The sequence below is a fragment of the Natator depressus genome, chromosome 4 (genome assembly GCF_965152275.1).
Source record: "Natator depressus isolate rNatDep1 chromosome 4, rNatDep2.hap1, whole genome shotgun sequence".
In the NCBI taxonomy this organism is placed as follows: domain Eukaryota; kingdom Metazoa; phylum Chordata; order Testudines; family Cheloniidae; genus Natator; species Natator depressus.
In genome coordinates this window covers 94,867,370-94,890,723 of record NC_134237.1, presented here as the reverse complement: position 1 = coordinate 94,890,723, position 23,354 = coordinate 94,867,370, and the positions used below count along the sequence as shown (strand labels likewise).

The 23,354-nt window shown below is 42.3% G+C and overlaps 1 protein-coding gene across 3 annotated transcripts in view; it reads right to left on the bottom strand.

Annotated features, from left to right (window-relative positions):
• Positions 1-23,354, bottom strand: part of ATP8A1 (ATPase phospholipid transporting 8A1) — a 250,687-nt gene that overhangs the window by 132,284 nt on the left and 95,049 nt on the right. For all 3 annotated transcript variants that reach the window (XM_074951493.1, XM_074951492.1, XM_074951494.1), the window contains 5 exons: positions 21,730-21,802; positions 18,138-18,243; positions 15,437-15,519; positions 15,201-15,250; positions 4,554-4,623 (listed from right to left, as the gene is read on the bottom strand). In XM_074951493.1, coding sequence (XP_074807594.1) covers positions 4,554-4,623; positions 15,201-15,250; positions 15,437-15,519; positions 18,138-18,243; positions 21,730-21,802 — 382 coding nt within the window. The remainder of the gene's footprint in view (positions 1-4,553; positions 4,624-15,200; positions 15,251-15,436; positions 15,520-18,137; positions 18,244-21,729; positions 21,803-23,354) is intronic.

Below are 23,354 nucleotides of genomic sequence, written 5' to 3'. Positions count from 1 at the left end.
TTGGGGTACTGTGGACACAATTCGACGGTATTGGCCTCCGGGAGCTATCCCAGAGTGCTCCATTTTGACCGCTCTGGACAGCACTCTCAACTCAGATGCACTGGCCAGGTAGACAGGAAAAGAACCGTGAACTTTTGAATCTCATTTCCTGTTTGGCCAGCGTGGCAAGCTGCAGGTGACCATGCAGAGCTCATCAGCAGAGGTGACCATGATGGAGTCTCAGAATCGCAAAAGAGCTCCAGCATGGACCGAACGGGAGGTACGGGATCTGATCGCTGTATGGGGAGAGGAATCCGTGCTATCAGAACTCCGTTCCAGTTTTCGAAATGCCAAATCCTTTGTCAAAATCTCCCAGGGCATGAAGGACAGAGGCCATAACAGGGACCCGAAGCAGTGCCGCGTGAAACTGAAGGAGCTGAGGCAAGCCTACCAGAAAACCAGAGAGGCGAACGGCCGCTCCGGGTCAGAGCCCCAAACATGCCGCTTCTATGATGAGCTGCATGCCATTTTAGGGGGTTCAGCCACCACTACCCCAGCCGTGTTGTCTGACTCCTTCAATGGAGATGGAGGCAATACGGAAGCAGGTTTTGGGGACGAAGAAGATGATGATGACGACGAGGTTGTAGATAGCTCACAGCAAGTAAGCGGAGAAACTGGTTTTCCCGACAGCCAGGAACTGTTTCTCACCCTGGACCTGGAGCCAGTACCCCCTGAACCCACCCAAGGCTGCCTCCTGGACCCAGCAGGCGGAGAAGGGACCTCCGGTGAGTGTACCTTTTAAAATACTATACATGGTTTAAAAGCAAGCATGTGAAAGGATTACTTTGCCCTGGCATTCGCGGCTCTCCTGGATATACTCCCAAAGCCTTTGCAAAAGGTTTCTGGGGAGGGCAGACTTATTGCGTCCTTCATGGTAGGACACTTTACCACTCCAGGCCAGTAACACGTACTCGGGAATCTCTGTACAACAAAGCATTGCAGTGTATGTTTGCTGGCGTTCAAGCAACATCCGTTCGTGTGTTATCCTCAGGAGAGTGAGATATAATCCATGGTCACCTGGTTGAAATAGGGTGCTTTTCTTCAGGGGACACTCAGAGGAGCCTATTCCTGCTGGGCTGTTTGCCTGCGGCTGAACAGAAATGTTCCCCGCTGTTAGCCACAGGGAGGGGGGAGGGTTGAGGGGGTAGCCACGCGGTGGGGGGAGGCAAAATGCGACCTTGGAACGAAAGCACATGTGCTATGTATGTAATCTTAACAGCAAGGTTCACCCTGAAAGAGTGTAGCCAGTGTTTTATAAAATGTGTCTTTTTAAATACCGCTGTCCCTTTTCTTTTCTCCACCAGCTGCATGTGTTTCAATGATCACAGGATCTTCTCCTTCCCAGAGGCTAGTGAAGATTAGAAAGAAAAAAAAAAACGCACTCGAGATGAAATGTTCTCCGAGCTCATGCTGTCCTCCCACACTGACAGAGCACAGACGAATGCGTGGAGGCAAATAATGTCAGACTGCAGGAAAGCACAAAATGACCAGGAGGAGAGGTGGCGGGCTGAAGAGAGTAAGTGGCAGGCTGAAGAGAGGGCTGAAGCTCGAATGTGGCGGCAGCGTGATGAGAGGAGGCAGGATTCAATGCTGAGGCTGCTGGAGGACCAAACCAGTATGCTCCAGTGTATGGTTGAGCTGCAGCAAAGGCAGCTGGAGCACAGACTGCCACTACAGCCCCTGTGTAACCAACCGCCCTCCTCCCCAAGTTCCATAGCCTCCACACCCAGACGCCCAAGAACGCGGTGGGGGGGCCTCCGGCCAACCAGCCACTCCACCACAGAGGATTGCCCAAAGAAAAGAAGGCTGTCATTCAATAAATTTTAAAGTTGTAAACTTTTAAAGTACTGTGTGGCATTTTCCTTCCCTCCTCCACCACCCCTCCTGGGCTACCTTGGTAGTCATCCCCCTATTTGTGTGATGAATGAATAAAGAATGCATGAATGTGAAGCAACAATGACTTTATTGCCTCTGCAAGCGGTGATCAAAGGGAGGAGGGGAGAGTGGTTAGCTTACAGGGAAGTAGAGTGAACCAAGGGGCAGGGGGTTTCATCAAGGAGAAACAAACAGAACTTTCACACCGTAGCCTGGCCAGTCATGAAACTGGTTTTCAAAGCCTCTCTGATGCGTACCGCACCCTCCTGTGCTCTTCTAACCGCCCTGGTGTCTGGCTGCGCATAACCAGCAGCCAGGCGATTTGCCTCAACCTCCCACCCCGCCATAAACATCTCCCCCTTACTCTCACAGATATTGTGGAGCACACAGCAAGCAGTAATAACAGTGGGAATATTGGTTTCGCTGAGGTCTAAGCGAGTCAGTAAACTGCGCCAGCGCGCCTTTAAACGTCCAAATGCACATTCTACCACCATTCTGCACTTGCTCAGCCTGTAGTTGAACAGCTCCTGACTACTGTCCAGGCTGCCTGTGTACGGCTTCATGAGCCATGGCATTAAGGGGTAGGCTGGGTCCCCAAGGATACATATAGGCATTTCAACATCACCAACAGTTATTTTCTGGTCTGGGAATAAAGTCCCTTCTTGAAGCTTTTGAAACAGACCAGAGTTCCTGAAGATGCGAGCGTCATGTACCTTTCCCGGCCATCCCACGTTGATGTTGGTGAAACGTCCCTTGTGATCCACCAGAGCTTGCAGCACTATTGAAAAGTACCCCTTGAGGTTTATGTACTCGCCGGCTTGGTGCTCCGGTGCCAAGATAGGGATATGGGTTCCGTCTATGGCCCCACCACAGTTAGGGAATCCCATTGCAGCAAAGCCATCCACTATGACCTGCACATTTCCCAGGGTCACTACCCTTGATATCAGCAGATCTTTGATTGCGTGGGCTACTTGCATCACAGCAGCCCCCACAGTAGATTTGCCCACTCCAAATTGATTCCCAACTGACTGGTAGCTGTCTGGCGTTGCAAGCTTCCACAGGGCTATCGCCACTCGCTTCTCAACTGTGAGGGCTGCTCTCATCTTGGTATTCATGCGCTTCAGGGCAGGGGAAAGCAAGTCACAAAGTTCCATGAAAGTGCCCTTACGCATGAGAACGTTTCGCAGCCACTGGGAATCGTCCCAGACCTGCAACACTATGCGGTCCCACCAGTCTGTGGGTTAGCCTGGCCTCTGATTGATACATGGCTAGATTTACCTCGCTGCACCTTCTCTGTGAGTGACTGCAGTGTGACCTAGAGGAATGAGTTCCCTAGACAGGGGAGGAGGCAAATGAGTACAAAAGAAATCTGGTCTATTTCTTGTTTTGATCCACTCCATCTATCTTTTACATCTTTGGCTGGCAGCAGACGGTGCAGAAGGACATATTGCCTGCCTGCTCACCATAAGACGGTTCAATAGGACTGACTGCCGGACTTAAGAGAATGACCTGGTCAAGTCACTAAAAATTTAGTCCCTGCGCCCACGTCTGCCCAGGCGCTCCTGATCGACCTCACACAGACGACCAGGAGTACCTCGGACATGACGAGGACGGCTACCAGTCGTATTGTACCGTCTGCTGCCACAAGGAAATGGGTTGCTGCTACTGTGTAGCAATGCCGTACCGCGTCTGCCAGCACCCAGGAGACATACGGTGACGGTTACCTGAGCGGGCTCCATGCTTGCGGTGGTATGGCGTCCGCACAGGTAACTCAGGAAAAAAGGCGCGAAACGATTGTCTGCCCTTGCTTTCACAGAGGGAGGGAGGGAGGGAAGGGGGGACTGACGATATGTACCCAGAACCACCCGCGACAATGTTTCAGCCCCATCAGGCATTGGGATCTCAACCCAGAATTCCAATGGGCAGCGGAAACTGCGGGAACTGTGGGATAGCTACCCACAGTGCAACGCTCTGAAAGTCGACTCTAGCCTCGGTACTGTGGAAGCACTCCGCCGAGTTAATGCACTTAATGCACTTCTGTGGGGACACACACACTCGAATATATAAAACCGATTTCTAAAAAAACGACTTCCATAAATTCGACCTTATTCCGTAGTGTAGACATACCCTAGGATGCATTGTGACTCAGACATACCTTACTCCAAGGGAACAATAATTTACTGTTGACCTAATATTATCAGTAAATTATTATTTCCTCTCTCCTCCTTGGGTTAGTGAACAGGGGGTAGAGCTAAGGTTCCACACATTCCCTGGCAATTCCCTTCCCATCTGCTCCAGAGAAGGAATAAATGGGTGAGCAGTGGTCTGGGTATCCCAAGTAGACATGTACAGTGGGGAGGGTTCCTATTTTCCCAGACAGTCATGTAGTACAACTCACAATTTAGCTCTTAATCCTGGCACATAATTTTAATATATAATATAGCTAATTAAATTGAAAAAAGTCATGACTGAAACCCAAAGTTTTTTAAATTTTAGATGAACTGACTTCAGCTGATCGTGCAATAACTGCATACTGTAATTATTTCAATTATTTATTTTTCTGTATGTCTATAGCATACTCATTTACAAATTAACAGATTCAAATTACCGTATGGTAATTTAACTAAAATAAATCTTACCGCTCCTTTACAGTACAGTCTTAATTTCCCTGATGGTGTGCGAACAATCACAGACATTCTTTTCCTAGTGCTGGAAGAGAGATAACATTGCAATCCATCAACATCACCAATCTTTTTCATCCATCAATAAAAAATAGAAAACTTGAAAATGTGCATTTATATATTTATAGATACATATCATACTAATTGTACAGTATATAAATCAGAGGTAATTGTATCTACTAGTCCTACTGCTTTTCCTCCTCCTCCATGAAACTGGGGGGCAGAAATGAAGAAAAAATGGTTACTTACCACAGTAACTGTAGTCCTTTGAATGTGTTCTCTCTGCACATCCCCACTTGTAGGAAGCATTCCAGGGCACACTGAGGTATAGGAACCTTCAGTGAAGCAGTACCCAATGACACCTAATGAGTGCCCTCACAGAGCACAAAATATTTGGAGCAAGATTATAAAAAAAGTCATGTACTCTGGACCACCTCAGCTCCTTCTTCCATGGGCACGAGGTGTGTCATAGGTGCAAGACCTCAAGACCCCATTACACTCAAGTACTGCTGAATGGGACAGGGGATAAGTTGGAGATGTGCTGGGGAAAGAATGGAGCTTGCCTAGAGTGAATTGTGTTCTGTTCATCTCCAGACAGCACAATGACCCCTAGGGAACCTTTACAAGCAGTCATAAATTAAAATAACCCTGGAGTATGTTCTAACTTATGCTAAAGGCTGAATCACCATTCAGTTGCCTTCAGAACTAGGGTGGGCGGGAGGAGGCATAAAAGTTGCCTTAAGTCACCTTTGTGTCGTCCTTCCCCTCCTTTGGGTCCTGCACTGGATACACCTTGGCAGCACCCGAGGATCTGGGTCTAAATGTGCAACTACCTAGCTTGTATATTACACTGTAACTTAAGGGAGTTTTGGCTCAAACCCCAAAATTCATTCCAGCGATGCACAGAAGGTTCCCACACCCACAGCTAGTTGTAGAAAAGAAGGAAGTGAGGTGGTTGAGATGCCCAGACCTTTTATAACCCAAGTTTTAAATATTTTGGGCCAGGAGAGAACACTTACACATCACCAAAGGGCACTGCTTTATAGAAGGTTTTTGAACCCCAGAGGCATCAAGGGATGCATCCAAAGGTGGAAATGTGCATTGACTATCTTGAATAAAAGATAAGTACTTATCCTTGTAGCATCCATGGCTCTTCAAGATGTTGTTGTCTGTGGGATCCCACTTTAGGTGCACACACACCCTGAGCACACAAGATCAGAAACTTCTGAAGAGCACTTTCCATTGGCCCATGCCTGCAATATGCATGTCCTCGTGTTCCCTGACCCAGTAGCACAAAGAGCAGAGCAGCCACAACCATCTCTTAGTTCCCTCACTAATTCAGAATCCTAGATAAGGTGGTCTCAGAAAAAAACAAAGATGGAGGGATCTACACAGACAACAGTATCTCTAAGAACCACAGGCCTTGTCCTGTTAAGGTAGTTTAACAAAACTCTTGAAATGTCCAAAGTGTGGAGTTTCTTATCTATCAGGAAGAAATGGGGTTTTGGAAAGAAAACAGGTAAATTAATAGATTGGTTCAAATTAAAGTCTGACAGAGCAGTGGGAATAAATTTGGAGTGAGGTCTTACCACCATCTTATCTTTGTGGAATGTTGCATAAAATGGGTTTGCCATGAAAGTTTGGAGTTCATTAACCTTCCTGGCTGATGTAACTGTGCTAAAAAGGCCATCTTAAAAGTAAGGAGTTTAAAGAGCATTCAGAAAGAGGAATGAAAGGGGGAACCATTAAATTTCTAAGGACAACATTAAGATCCCATATCAGAAGGGATTCCCTAAAGTATGCAATAACCCCTTTAGAAATCTGGGTACTGTGGGGTATAAAAACTGAGTAGAACACTACTACGGGTGGCATACTGAGATCACTGCAATGTAGTTTTTCATGGAACTGAAAGAGAATCAACAGGGTTACAGATTCAGAATATAGTTAAATATTTTTGGTATGAGGGTCTTCAATAGGTCAAGGTTGTGTTGGGCTGCACAAATCTGAAAATATTTTCCATTTAGAGGAGTAAGTTTCCATTCGGAAACTTTTTACTTAGCAAAAGGCACTTGTAGAGAGCACTCTCTGTCAGTAATACTAAACCAACCAACATCCAGGCTGCCAGATGTAGTGACTTTGGGTCTGAATTAAGTTTTGGCCTTTTGTTCTGTGATAGTATGTTTGGAGAACCAAAGTGGTATGGGAGGCTGGACAGACATTTTGAGGAGATCTGTTAGCTTCATATTGGCCGAGACAATTCAGGCTATCAGGATTTGGAATTGGTGGAAATATGTACATGAAATCCTGATCCCACAGCAAGGAAAGCATCTCGTAATGATCCCAGACTCATGCCACCCATGTCATGACCCCACAGGTCTTGAACTTGGGTCCACATGGTTCCCAGTTGACTGTTGCCTCCCTGCTCTTACCCAGTGGCTCAGTACTAACTAACTAAATAGGCCTTGCCTACACTAAAGCTGTAATTGATCTAAGTGACACTAGTTAAGTTGTATAACTTGGTCAACGCAACTAACATCGACTTAAAAGCGGTGTCTATACAATGCTATGTGGATTGGAGAGCAGTGATGGGGAGTACTGAGATCGACAGGACAGTGCTCTCCCATCGACTTAGTGCATCCTCACCAGACCCAAATTAACGCAGCTGCATCAATGGCAGTGGCATCGATTTAGCTGCGTAGTGAAGACAAGCCCTGAGTGCTGAGATCATGAAACCTGAAGTTACATCAGGGAGGCCTCCCCTGGGCCCTGACTGGAGCAACATTTGGACCTCTGATTTGTCAGAGCTTCTTATTTAACCCAAAGAGAGGCACAAAAAGTTGTCTGCACAACTGGGCTCTAATTGGCTGCTGCTCAGATCCCTTGCTCAGCCCTACAGACTCTGACCTGCCTGATTCCTGGTATCCTGATCTTGGCCTGACTCTTGGTGACCCAAATAGTATCTGATCCCATCCAAATTAGTTCATCTGACTCCTGCCTGGTTCCTGGTAACCTGAACATGATCCTCCTGAAACAGGTCACAAACTATCAGAGCTGGCCCCCTATGTCCCAGCCCCAACACTCTTCCTTGAACCAGGTCGCTAACCACTAGACCTAACTGCATACTTCCTGGCCCAGACACTCAGGAACAAAACGTTGTACATTTCATGTTGTCTTTTGGGACAAACAAATCTATAATGAGATTTAGTTACTGATGAAATATTGGTTTGATGATGACAATTTGTGATTAGTGATGGATTGTCTTCTTAGGCAGTCTGGCAGATTGTTGCTGACTCCTGGAGGATGAAGAGAAATTGGGGTTATCCCATGTTGTTGACACCATGTTCATAATGTGATTAATTCCTCACAGAGGGGTGATGCACGGGTGCCTCCTTGCTTGTTTATAGAGTACATTGCAGATGAGTTGTCTTAATAATTTGCACTGTAGAATTCTGTAGAGCAGGGTGGAACACTATGTAAGCTAATCTGACTGCTCATATTTTTAGGACATTTATTTGAAGAATCAAGTCCTTTTGAGACCAAGTCCATTGTATCTGCAGGTGTTCCAGGTGTTTATCCCAACCTGTTCCTGTTGCATCTGTGATCAACATCTTTTCAGGTGGAGGTGTGGAGAAGTGCACCTCCACCCAAACGTTCCTGGAGTGTAATGACCAGCTCAGTGCAGACAGGTTGTGAGCTGAGATCACAATTCACATATTAATTTGATGTCTTGTATGATGATACACTGATCTTAGCCAGCCTTGTAATGGATGTGGTTGAAGTTTGGCTAGTGGCATCACACACACAAGCTGACATGTTGCCCACAAGTATGAGGCAGTTTCTGATTGTATTTGTAGCATATGATTTGATATTGGTGACTACAGCTTGAACAAAAACAACTCTGACTACAAATTAACAAAAACATACCTCTCAGAAGACGATGTGGGCTTCTATTAATTCTATAGTTTGTGAAGAGATGAGACTTTTTTTTCCCATAATTCTCCATGAATCTCAGCTGTCTGAATAGGTGAAAGATATAGTTCAGGGCTGTGGTGACTTCCTGATGATATCAGCCTTTGATCAGACAATAGTCTAGATATGGATAATCCTTAATGCCTAATCTCCTCAGATATGCTGATACAACAGCTAGATATTTTGTAAAGCCTCTCGGTGCTGTGGATAGACCACATAGTAGCACTCTGTATTAGTAGTGATTAGGCCCCTTGTGAATCACAGGTACTTCCTGTGGGCTGGCTGGAAATATGGACATATGCATCTTGTAGCCTGAGAGCCATGAACCAGTCTTGAGCCTGAAGGGAAGGGATAGCAGAGGAATCTGCAATAGTGTGTATATTTGTTCAGGTGTCTCAGGTCTAGGACAGGACAAATATCCCCTTTTTTCTTTGGGATACGGAAATACCAGGAGTAGAAGCCTCTTCCCTTGTACTCCAGAGGTTTCTAGATTAAGTACAGGAGCCACTTCTTCCTTTATCTATTTTTTGTGAGGTTACCTGAAGAGGGATTGGGAAGGAGGGTGAATGTATGTGGCGGGGTGGGGGCTCCTAAGGTAAGGAATGAAATTAGATGGAATAGCCATGGGAGGGAGACTACTTCTAGTGCTTAAATGTCTGTTATCATAGGCCATGACTGATGGAAGAAAGCAAGATGGCACCCAAAAGGCAGGGCTGGGTCCTAAGTAGCTCAAACATGGCTCTCGACCCTTGCATCAAACCTGCTGCCTGGAAGCAGGTGTAGAATAACCAATGGTCAGGGAAGATAGTCTCCTTCAAGAAAATGTTGGCTTCTTCCTGCGCAGGTATCAGAAAATCTGTGAAGGGGATACGTAGGTGTCTTCTGCCTGGATTGCCTCTGATATCTAAAGGGCACATAGTTTGGGGCTGAAATGTAGATGACCAAGGAATGAAGCAGTACTCTGGAATCTCTGAGGGAGCGCAGTGTGTCATCCATATACACAATGAATAAGTCTGTGCCCTCAAGGGGCAAATCCTTGATCTGTGTGTGGTCATAGCGATGGCCATGAATAAAGATGCAGTTGATGCTGATGAATAGGTCTTTCTTCCAAATAGGTCTAATTTTTTTGGAATCTTTGCCTTTGGGGTGCTCTTAATCTGTTTGAACTTTTCATAAACTGCAGAATGTATGTAAAACCGCTCAAACACCTTTTGGGGTATCCAACATTTTTTTCTGCTCCTTTAGCCAGAAGAGGCAGTTTAGTTGATGTCTGCCACAGGGTTTTAGCTTGATCTAAGACAGTGGTTCTCCAACTTCATTGCACCATGACCCCCTTCCGACAACAAAAATTACTACATGACCCCACAAGGGGGGACCAAACCCTGTGCTGTCCCGAGCCCCAATGTCCCAGGTGAGGGGGCCAAAGCCAAAGCCCCACCACGCTGGGCAGGAGCAAAGCTGAAGACCAAGGCCTTCAGCTTCAGCCAGGAGACAAGTAATCTGAGCTCTGCCACCCAGGGCTGAAGCCCTTGGGCTTCGGCACTGGGCGGTGGGGCTCAGGCTTCAGCTTTGGCTCCCAGCAAGTCTAATGCCAGCCCTGGTGACCCCATTAAAATAGGGCTGGGACCCACTTTGAGAACCACTGATAAGAAGCCCTTATAGATAAGGAGCGCTACGCTAGCTGGCACTGATGAGCTTAGATGGAGAGCAGCTCCTGTCATCAGGTGCCAGTACCGTACCTGAAAAACACCACTTCACCAGGAGAGGATGATAACAGGTCTCAGAGATGAAAGATGTTGCTCCTGAGACTCTAGTGCCTGTCCCTCCTTCTAGTTGCTCCTGTTCTTCCCTGTTTGCAGCCAGGCATCTGGCAATATATGCAAAAGGGGATTGAGACCTTCTGCACTTCCTTGAAAGATAAGAAGGAGATCAACTCCTGGGTCCCCTGGAAGGAGATCTCCAGTATGCCCAGTAGGAACAAGGTGGTGCATTACATTTGTAAAGGCTGGTTCAGATGCAACTGACCAGGCCATTGCCATGTTTGAGGTGGATGTACTGGAGCTCTCTGGTCTGTAGAGAGACACCTTTTTCCAATCTTTGTGAACTGAGGGGAAAAGGCTCAGCTTGATGGAGACAGTGTGTCCTGGTGATGAAGATGAAGAATAAACATCACTGAAAGGCAGTGCCAACCTCTGAGGTGACCTCTGTCTCTGTTATTGTCATCTATCATTGGAATCAACTTTTATTGTGAAAAGAACGTTTTGTTCTTTTCTATAGGAGAACATATATATGTGACTGAAAGATCTCTACAGGTTTTTTTTATATCTACTAGGGTGAATCCTAGGTCCAAGGTCTTATTAAAATATTGTCCAAGAAGGAATGGACAATCAGCACTCTAATATACTCTGCACTGGCATAACTCTGCCACTGAAGTCAATGGGAGTTTTATTATTGACTTCAATAGAACCAGTTAGGCCAATGTTAAGAGCTTTCAAAAATCCCAAACTTAGACCTTCCCCTCTCAGGTAAACATAGGGGCTATGAGCATTCTTGTAAAGACCCTTTGGGTATGTCTACACTGCAATACAACACCCATGGCTGGTCCACGTTAGCTGACTCAGGTTCATGGGGCTTGGGCTTTGAGGCTATAAAACTACAGTGTAGAGGAGCTTAAATATGGATTTAGGAACCTTACTTTAGGTATCCAGTTTTGAAAATTAGAAAAAAAAACCCAAAAACCACAGTTCGTTAATGAGACATCCAACCTTGCTTGCATTGCTAAGCCCTAGCTGGAAGATATTGGCTGGCTTTAGTCCAGGATGAGAAAGGGAGGGAGAGAGCACCCACTTTTCAGTTCACCCAACTTATAAGAGAAGCCCCACACTGAAGATAATACTCAAAATGAGGGTCTCATTTAGATGCATGTTTTGGGATAAAAATGAGGTAAGAACTGGTATATACACATCACCCTACTACTCCATTCCCCTCTAAGCTAACCAAGTTCATTTTAGGCCTGTCCCTGGAGTACCTACTGTAATGGCTGAACTCAACATGCCTTTCAGCTATAATCTGTATCATCACTAAGACTATCAGCCTGCAGGAAAACTGTGGAACTATCCCCAGCTCTTTTTAGCCTCAACTCAATACATCCGAGCAAACTCTGTATCTGGATGTGTGCAAGTATGATATAAACCACTTTAGTGATGATCAGATAAGGTCCTCCTAACTGACGTCAGGTTCTACTCCCCACACTGTTTTATTATTAGTCTATCATAGGAATTTCATTCACTTAAGGGGGTTCCAGTCACTGAACCATACTGTCACCAGTTTACTGGAATAGTGTAGTTATCTTTTCTCCATATACATTCCTCATAGTGAATGACGTATAACTAATGGGGGAGCAACAGCAGCAAAAACCTATTCCAAAATAGATCAATTGCAGCATAAGGAAATAAACTGAAAAAAAAATCACTTTTCTCCTCTGCCATAATTTCAGCAAAAGTCTGGTTCTGCTGAACAACTCATAGTGGCAGGCATTCTGGTGAATCTGGTTAATGTCTAGCTTTTGTCACTGTTAAGGAGAAATGGCTTAAATTTTCCCAGCAATTTTTTTCATTAAAAAATGGCCTTTTTCAAAATTGAAACTTTTAATGAAAAATTTAATTTTTGTTTTTCAAAATTTTTAGAAAAAATATGGAAACAAATGTAGACTGTTTTTGTTTTGCAAAATTATTTTTATTTTTCCATTTATTTCTCTTTTCCCTTTTTGTTTCATTTTCTGTTTTACCACCGTGTATCTTTTTATTAGTCAGATTAATCACACTTTTTTCATAGTTTTCTGACTGGAGTACAACTACTCATGGAGTCTGCAAGCATATAATTTGCCCAATCTCTGACAGAAGGGGAACCTTCCCACACATCTTGATACTGCACCCACCAAGTCAATTGGAGCTTTGCTACTGACTTCAACGAGCACAGGAGTAAGCCTCTAGTAAGGGAACTAAGCTGGGAATTCAGACTGGAACACTGTTTTCAGACATAACACTGTTTTCTCTTTGAAACTGTTTTCTCACACACTGTTCTATTAGTTTACTGCTGGCAGCGTGTGCTTCACCATGTGGAGGGAGAGGGCTTTTGAAAGCTGAGGGCTCTTGCCACAACCAACTGCATGGACACATGGGCCAATGGTTAAAGCACTGAATATATGTCCATTACTTCATACTGTCAGCATTAGCAACAACTCACTCATTTTGATAACATGCCTTGCTGTGCACCTGTGACTGAAGAAACACATATTAAAAATACCTTGGAACAACTGAAACATGTCACAGAGGAGCAGCTGATGCCCCCTCACTGTCACCTGGTTTTGTGGCCTCTGACAATGTTGTAAAAATCAGAATAGCATTGCATAATAAAGACAGAAGAATCCTGGAATCTTTTACACTGAAAGCATGTGTCTACCACAAGAGCGAAAGGACTAAGCTAGCAAGACTTCACATGTTCCAGAAAAATCTGTTGCTTCAGGGGTGACTGAGTCACACCATGGTATTGTGGATTACCAACGATCCCCATCAGAGGAAGCTAATCTGAACTGCCTGAGGTCCACAGCCATTCATAGTCATATGCTGGTAGGGTTGAAAATCACACCCACAGTGCTAAATACAATACAATAAAAACTTATGCTTCCTAATAGTACATAATCATTTCTTTTCTACTCATAGGCACATACCTTATGATTAGCACAATTTTCACACTCCACAAGACTATGCACTGTAGCTTTAACCCTACTTTCCTGCACTTGCCCTTTCTACATACCTCGTTACCAACTATCCTTTCAAAGTACTGTTGTGGATGTTTGGCGTAGCAGTGTGTTGTACCTGAACTGAGGTAAAACAACCCTTTATTCAGCTTATGCTGGAAGGCAGCAAAGAGTTGCAAAAGTTACATCTACATAGGATCAGCTGCCTACCTTTCAAGAAAACAAAGCCATTCACAGTATCTGTAATTCTTGTTGTCAGAAAGTATAAATTATAATAGATTACTTCTCTGAGGGTGCATGCTCCTCTCACAGAAATGTTGGGCAGGCTCAGAGCTCAAAATTCTGAAGTTGTTGGATCCAACAGGGAACATTTTGCACTTCTGCTGTGGAATAATAGTGACCCCTAGTGCCTCCAGTAAGTCTAAGCAAATATTAAAGAACTAGAAAGTAAACTGTGAAAGTTCTGAGTTAAGTGGGTGAGTGTGTGAGTGGTAAGCTATTGTAACTTATTTCTTTAGAGAACAAGATTCACAGGTAAGTAGTTTTCATTTATCTAAAAAGCACAAGTGGTATCTAATAACCATTCCTGGCAACTCACGAGCTTTAAAAATGTTTATAAAACCTCTAAAACAGGTAAAGATTAACAGGAAAAAGGGAAGGGAAACCTGTACTCCCATTCTATATAAATACTGTACATCGCTGTAACTGTCAAGCGAGTTGCAAGGCACTTTTTGCCACATACCTATTAACTTCTTACAACAAAAATGAAGGTTATATATAGAATCAATACAGGATGAAGTAACTTGCTCTGTCATTTTGTTCCTTTCCTCATCTATGCTTCCGTCAGCTATATTTTGTAACTTTTCATCTTTTTAGGTGTCCCTGTTTCACCTCCCACTAGTTTTCTATGCATTTTCTCCTTTTAAAATATAAGTATTTCTCTACTCAAACCATCTTCTTCAATATACGTTTCTTTTCCAGTTGGGCTAGTCTCCCTTACGTGATTCTTGTTCAATATTTTCTCACTTTGTTCTTTCACCAGTTTCCTCTCCCCTTTGCCCATTCTTCTCTGGTCTTCACTTCATTAGGCCTCATTCTTCTCCAATTACCTTTCCTTCAATCCTCCTCCTTTTCTTCGAGGCAACTTTCCCTGACACCTCCTTTGGTCTTTTCACCATTCCTGGCCTCCAAAGTCACACTTGAGTTCTACCCTCTCTGGTCCTTCACCTTAATCAAATCAATCACAGCTCCAGTGCAAGTCCTCGATGTATGTGTGCCTCTCTCTCTCCTTTCTCTTTTTCCTCCAGGTCTGCCTGAGGTCAGTATAATGCTTCCTCCACTTATAAAACTCCTCCTCACCCTCACTGTGTCAGGGTAAGCAATCAGACAATTCACACGCTTTAAGTTAAGCACGTGCTTAAGCCTTTGTAAAAGCAGGTCCTCAATGAGGAAAGGATTTCATATCCTGAGTCCTTCCACATGTACTTTTACATATCACATTCCATATACAGATATACTTTACAAACAAAATTGCACCTTACTTCCTTATGCGCACATACACAACTCCAGCAGAACACTGAGAGATCACATACTGAATGGAAAATTCCATTTATTTTATATACACACTACCAATGGAATAATGGTATACCATCAGTTATAATGTGAGAATATATACTATAGAGCTAAAGCACAGTACATATTATAAAGTTTCCAAATAAAGTACAAAACCCTTAGTCTTTTTCAAGTCTGAACGTATGCTATCTCTATACTAAACCCACTATTTTATCCATCAAAGAAAAAATCAGCAGAGTATATATGCACAAAAATGACACTAACAAATAGAAAACAAAATATATCAAATGCTTATTTTGCATTACCTTGTAAATTCCAGCACATTTAGCAATTCATATCTTTCCTCATGGCCAAGCTGGAAAAAAGACATTTTTGTTCGTGAGATTTAAGCTTTTTTTTTTTTTTTTTTTTTTTAAATAAAAGACTAGCAACTACTTTTTGGCATAAACCTATTGGACTAAATTGTATTAAATATGTAAACTATTTCATATTCATGCCAAAATATTAATAATAAATAATAGCATAATTTTAATGTACTTACAGAGTCTATAATTACTGAGTCAGGTGTCCTTCCAGTGAATACAAAATGAAGATGCTTGGCTGCTCTGACCAATGCTCCTTCATCTGCAACAAACCAATTTCAATTTTTTTTTACTAGATTGAGAAACTAACAAGAAAAAAAATTTTCAAGTTTTAAATACCTTTTAAGTATTGTAGGATAAACAACAGAGACAGGCAGATTTGTACCTGTTCAAATTTTCCAGTTATTCTTTTACCTCATCAGTAAATAAATCATTTAGAAGGTCTTCCTTCCTCACTGCTCAAATTTTCTTTATTGTTCTTGAAAAAAGTTCAGTTTCTCAGCTATTTCCGAGTCATTGTAAACGTTACCCTCATTTAACAGCAGTCCTACTATTCTTTCCTCCTTTTCTTTTTCATTTTATATATTTGTATAATCCCTTATTACTTCTGACTAGCATTAATTCTTTTTGCTTTTCTGACACCCTTATTTTTTCCTCCTCAAACCTTAACAGACTCTAAAAATTCTTGTTTAGGTGCCTCCCTGGTTTCCCATGTTGAGTACAGGTACTCTATTTCCCACGTATTTGAGTAGCCTCTACTGGCATCACACTGGCCAATTCCTATTAATTGTCTTCTTTTCAGAGGATCTGTACTCTGTGCCTTCTTAATTATAGTGCTTTTCAAAATTTCTTATAGAATTTGAAAATTTTCCTCCACTGAACCCTACTCACTAAATTTCTTGTTTTCCCCAAAATTTGCTTTGCTGAAATTTAAAATATAACATTGGCACAATGCTGCAATTCTGTGACCCCATTCCTTACTACTATATATGGAGTGAAAGTATGATTATTCATTGTAAAACTGAAGTAGCTCATATTCAACATTTCTAAACTTCCCTATTATTCTTGCATTCTCTGGTAAGTTGTCCCCTTTTGGTGTTTTAGTTTCAGACGAGAAGTTGACACTACCAGTCTACCTGTGCTGGAGTCCTCTTGCCTCTTAGAAGGCCCACTGAAAAACATGAAACTATTTATTGCTAGGTACATCTTAGAAGCTGCTCCATTAACTGCTGCACTGCTTCAAAGGAGCCAACACATTAGAGGCAGCACAGGAAAAAATTTCATAGGGGAAATATTTTCCTTTAGGTTGAAAGAGCAACCTCCAATGAGAAATAATAACCAAAGCCACAGCTGAAAATTTTACCCGGGTGTCTAAGGGTATGTCTACACTGCATCGGGATGTGAACCACCCCATTACCCGTTGTTAATTTAATCCATTAACTTTTAACTTCAGTGTACATATCACTGAATCACAGAACTGGAAGGGATCTCAAGAGGTCATCTAGTCCAGTACCCTGCACTCATCATGGCAGGACTAATTATCATCTAGATCATTCCTGACAGGTGTTTGTTTAGCCTACTCTTAAAAAGCTCCGATGATGGAGATTCCACAACCTCCCTAGGCAATTTATTCCAGTGCTTAACCATCCTGACAGTTAGGAAGTTTTTCCAAATGTCCAACCTAAACCTCCCTTGCTGCAATTTAGGCCCATTGCTTCTCCTATCCTCAGAGGTTAAGAAAAACAATTTTTCTTCCTCCTCCTTGTAACAACCTTTTACATACTTGACAACTGTTATGTCCCCGCTCAGTCTTCTCTTTTCCAGACTAAACAAACCCAATTTTTCCCATCTTCCCTCATAGGCCATGTTTTCCAAACCTTTAATCATTTTTGTCGCTCTTCTCTGGACTCTCTCCAATTTGTCCACATCCTTCCTGAAATGTGGAACCCAGAACTGGACAATATACTCCAGTTGAGGCCTAATCAGTGTGGATCAGTAGAGCGGAAAAATTACTTCTTGTGTCTTGTTTACAACACTCCTGCTAATGCATCCCAGAAAGATGTTCACTTTTTTTTTTTGCAACAGCATTAGACTGTTAACTCAATGAGTCGCTTTTCTGCAGCTCAAGCTGATGAGTCATTGCACTGTGATAGAAATGTCTGTCTTCTGCTTCAAGACTGGCTCTTATTTAAAGTGCCATAATAGCATAGTATATAAGATACTAACAGGCAACTGTGAGTAATAAGACTATATACACATCACAAAATGCTCATGCTGATTTTTGCAAGAATCTATTTGAAAAAAATGTCTGAAGTGTGGTTTACTGGTGTTTTAAATATTGTCTTTTCTTGTTCTGTGTTGATGTTTGGCTTATCATCAGAATTGTTGTCCTGCTTAAGAGGTTTCATTTTCCTTCCTGATGATTACTACATAGTGTTATTTTTTGTGTGTGATACTTTGTTAAGTCAATGCCATTGCTATGAAGCATCAGAGAGAGCCATAAACAGGGGTGTTAGCTTGTCTTTTGGCTTACTGAACACATTCTTCTGAATTTTATTTGTATTTCTTAACCCATTCAATTTTTCGCAGCACAGCAGTTTGGGTGTTGCAATGTAGATAACAAACCACGCTTTATTATTGTACACTCTATGTGACATCTACAAATCCTCCCTAAGACATGGATTGGAAAAAAATCCCAAACAGTGCCTTTTATAGAAGTAAAAATGTATGAAACTGATCTTAAATATCACTACGTTTGCACATTTATTTAAGTTTCTGGGCAAGGGGTAGACCTAGGGGTAATTCATCAAGTTCTGAATTAACATTCTTGCTGAGTGGATTGAATATTTTACAGTTCACATATAATTATTTAGCTCTTACCTGGAGATGCTGCTTGATATATAATCTTATCACCTTCTCTTTCTGGAACAGCTGTATGACACACTGCCATCATTGTTAGAAACTCACAAATTATAGGTGCAGTTGGCTAGTCCAAAAACAGGGTAAAAAGTAACAATTAATCTGTGCACTGTTAAAATGTGTTAGTACATATTGGCAAATATTAATTCAGGGGAAAATCTCCTTTTCTGGTTACAAAGAATAAACATTTTTAAAATTTCTACATTCTTTTGGTTGATGACATTATACAAGAACCATTTTCAACATTCACCTAATTTGCTTCAAGTACATTCAAACTGCTGCTATACTTTCCTTTTGTATAGTCGGTGCAAGTATTGATGCCTATAATTAAGGCTTCCCAAGTGTAATGGGGTGTTCACCTCAGACTAGCCTAGAAGAGATCAATGAGGCTGAGAAGGGGCCCATTAACAGGATAGGAGGAAGGAAACTAGGTAACCTCAGTAACCCAGAATGAAGATGGAGTCCAGCTGAGTAGGAACAGACAGGGCTAGTATAAAGACAGGAAGTTGACAGCAGAAAGGGAAAAGGGCTGCAGTAAGGGAGCCAGCAGCCACTCTGGACATCACAGAGGGACATAAGTAAACCGAAAGGAAAAGGGTGCAGGAAAAGGCTCAGGGAAATAGCAACAAGGCTTAAGATGGTGCAAACCTTGGCTACTGAACAGAGGGTCCTTGAGCTGGAACCCAGGGTAGAGGACAGGCCTGGGTTCCCCTACCAGCCACTTGGGAAGTGGCACCATCTGGGCGGTGAATGGGAAGACAAGACAACCTGAGACAGTTTGTATGGAAAGACTATGATACCCCAGAAGGGATAAAAACACACAGTGACCTATCCGAAGGGCCAAGTCACAAAGAGAGAGCAACCTGAGTCACAGAGAGAGAGGCAGCAGAATGCGCAATGAGCAACAGAAGGTGATGTCAGACCTGAAAAGAGCTAATTCCCAGAGCAGCCAGGAGGAGATGCCATAGCAGTGTATGAACCCTGTGGCACCAATACTTTCCATAATATAACACTGTGGTCAGTTGTTTATAATTTTGCCAAACTTTAACCATTTGCACTGAAACTATCCATGCCATGTCTAATTCAGACTGATTTACTTTGGAAATTTTCAGCAAAAATGGTTCAGCCATTTCTCAGAACAAGATCAGGAAAAAATAAGTTGCTTTTCCCACATTAACAAAATTCGTGCAAATGTTTTTTTGAGAAGCTCGAATGCCTCCATACTTCGAGGATGGACTTGAAATTCGGCCATTTAGTGTCAGGTAGTAAAACATTAATATCAATTAACAGCTCAACTGGAAATGTAAATAAATCATGTAAGTAGGCACATTAGATATGGGCAAAAGTTGAATGACATACTGAAATGTTTTATTCAGTAATGTGTGCATGGTTAACATTTATTGTGAAGTGAATTCTCTTTTAATATTGTCTGGACACAGTATTTTCTATTTTACTATGGCACTATCACTGCCCATGCTGTACTTTTTCTGTGGACATATGATTTCAGGTTCCAGGCCAGTCAATTCAACACCTCTCCTGAACACTTTAAAGAAATAGCTGCTGCATTTTCTGTTAAAACTTGTGCCCAATCCCACACAAAGGGCAGACTGAAGCAAGGTCAGTCAGATTGCTTTTAGTGTGACAGTCTAAACACAAATAATTCAATTTTTTTTTTTTTTACTCAGCACTTTAGTTCATCTGTAGATCTCAAAACACTTCAAACTGACAGCAGGAAATCACCAATTTTAAGATCCCCAAACTCTTGCCAAAAACAGTCATTTCCCAAAAGAATTCCTAAGAAGTGGAGTTGCCAATACTGAGAGTCACTTAGGAAAGATTCTTGTACTACTGCAAATGAGAAACACAGAACTCTACTAAAAGTGAGGCACTTCAACTGTAAAAACAACAATTCCCGAATACTGTACAGAATGATAAAACTCTGAGAAAATGACAATTCAAGAAATAGTATTGAAGGAGGAATGGTATAACTATATGGTAAGTCACCAATCTCAGAAACCTCTTTAGTTTCACTTTCAAAACGGGATGGCTCTGTCCTGTCCTTCGATTCAGAGCCCTGAATTCCTCCAGGAAAGAGGCACACGTTTACTAATTTCTGTTATAAGACCTGATCCAGCAAAGAACTTGAGCATTTGGTTAACTTTAAAAGTCTGTGAGTTGTCCTACTGAAGAAAATTTATATATCATCTCTCCTCCAAGTATCATAAAGTAGGAAGGACCTGTGTCTCATTTTTATTTAATGAGTTAATTTAGATGTATATAAATACATAAATGGTACCCATCCAAGGACTCTGGGCATTCTACCATCACCTAAACCACATAGATCATATAATAAACATAACTAGGATAAAAAGTTGGTAGAAACATTTAAGAGTTATAGGTTTAAGACTGCTACCCTCAAGACCCAAAAGAATACCACCCTAGGAGCCAAACAAAAACAAACATTATCCTAAGAGGAGAACAAAAGAAATGCTATAAAAACTAAGAATACCTAACTAAGGGCTTATCTACATGGAGTCTTAGGGTATGTCTACACTAGAACTGGAAGGTGTAAATTCCAGTTTGAGGACATATCCATGCTATCCCTGATCAAGCTAGCATGCTAAAAACAGATATGTAGCCATGACAGCAAAAGCAACAGCACGGGCTAGCTGTCTGGTACAAACTTAGGGTGGCTAGCTCCTGCCATGGTAGTGGCAATACCTTTATTGTTAAGAGTGCTAGTTCCATCAGTTAGTCCACGTATATCTCCTCAAACTGGAATGTACATCTTCCAACACTTGTGTAGACACACTCTTAGTACAGGGTAAGCCAGAGTGAGACTCTGCATTGCACTAGCTTGCCATAAACTAACTAGCCATATTCACCCTGGACTGCACACTACAAGTTCCACAGTGTGCTTTGAGGTTGCACACTACAGACATTTTAGTGTGTGGTAGCAGAGTCTACATGACCAGTTAGTGTGTGTCAAGTTCGTGCACTGTAGATTCACATACCAGTTTGCTGCGCACTAAGTCTCTCTGTAGGAAAGCCCTAAGGAATAATGACTATGCTAATATCTAACTATTTACACAAGAAAGGCTGCTGATAAGTACTAGAAAAAACAGTGAGCACGAGGCACCGCTAGGACCTCCAACTTTAGTTATGGGCAGTGAGAAGGACCTGAGAATGGGACAGAATGATATCTTTGTTTGGAGGCAGGAGGTCACTAAAGGTGCATGCACCACTCTAATGGGTACTCCTCACCAGAAGTTTCCAACTTAAATACACTGGGCATACGCTCACCAACAATGGAATAAATATGTGTACAAGACATCTCAAAGAACATGTGGGTATAATTACAATTAACAAACTTCCATGGCTAATGAGTATAAAAAACTTTACATGAATGGAAAGCTGGGCTATTATTTACATAGAATATAGGTGGGTTTCATATAAGTACAAAATTTCATTTCCTTTAAAGGATACTCTTTCTGTTTTATTGAAATCATTCTTTTCATCTTGTAAAATAACATTTATTTTCTATATCACGTACATGATTGCTTTGGAGATTCTCCAGCAGTGATGGATCACTAAATGGTTTCTCTTCTCCAGTCTGTGAGTCCTGACTAAGAAAAATTAAGCAGAGAAGTAAGAAGAGCATCATTAGTATTTTCTTAATCATTCATTTGAAAATCACCAATGACCACACACTAAAGCCAAACTTAATTTTTTTTCTTTATTTCTAACCATGGCGCTATGTTAACTGACAAATGTACACATACACAGAGTAACTGAACTGAACCCAGTCTGTACTGGATAACTCTGAAATCTAAACAACTCTCTTGATATATAAAATTATAACACAGAGGCCACTTTGGCCACTGGCTTTACTGGATGTTGGAAAAGGGACACAGTAAAAATTAATCCCAAATAAAATTATAGGTCCCAATCCTGCAATCTGTTCTCCACAGGAGCCCCTTATGCCCAGGTGGAGTCCCACTGAAGTCACAGGGACTCTGCATAGGTGCAGGGGTTTGCCCACACTGAGTAGATGGCACGATGAGGCCCCATTGTTTATTTTTGTAAGTGAAAATTATACTATATTTACTTTTAATAATGAAACATTTGTGAGTGTCCAGCATACGCTACAAAAAAGATGCTAAAAAATACAGCATTTGTATTAGAGTTTAGTTCATCATACACAAATTTCCAAATGATACCAACATTACAATACACTTATAATATGCCAGAGTTCTTGTATGTGTCCCCTCTAACCTTCATAGCCTCTGTAGTAGAGAAAGAGGCTGAAGCCTGGGGCCTGGTATAAGGCCTGAGACCTGAACAAAAGTCAGGCTATGAGCAAAAGTCAGACAAAGCAAACACTTGCAAGTTCACTGGCCAGAACATGAACTTTGCAAAAACATGGCTGGTGTTGCTAAAACACAGGCACTCCTAAGTACTACTAGGGACTGGGTATTCATGTAAACACGTTCCAGAAGGGTAGACAAAAACACCATTATATATGTTATGATATAAACACACTCCCCGAAGATGGCACATGGCCACTCTGACCCCTCATGAAGATACGGTCAGGATGACAGGATAATGGATGGAGATGTTTTGTTCGAACCAACAGGTACATGGTGCAGGGTGGTAACTAACCATGTCAGAAGGGTAATACGTAACTTGTTTGCATCAGTGTATAAAAAAGAGGTCACAGAAGAAACATCTTTGTCTGGCCTAGGAGGCAGCAGAAAGTCCCGACGCTGATTGAGTTGGTCCATTTTCAGGGGCATATATGTATTAGTGTCTCTGTAGAGTCCATGGGGTACTAATACTGTGCTTTGTCGGCAATAAACCTGGCCAAGCGCCTTTGCCACTGAACCAAGTCTGTGGTCCTTCTGGATAGTATACCAAGGTTTGCTGACTGAACCAGCTATCTGTGCGCTGGTACAGCACATGGAGAGAAAACAGACACACGTATGCCACCTGACAACAGCCTTCTCAAGGACACCCCACTTAGGTCTTTTGCCTCTTTCTTGGGGCAGAATCCTGCAATTTGCTCCCTCCATACTGGGGTCTTGGGCTGCAGTCTTTTGCAATTCACTATGACCACCTCAGCAGATCTGACATCAATTCTGCACCTGCATTTCTGTTCTCTTAGGGGCTATGACAGGG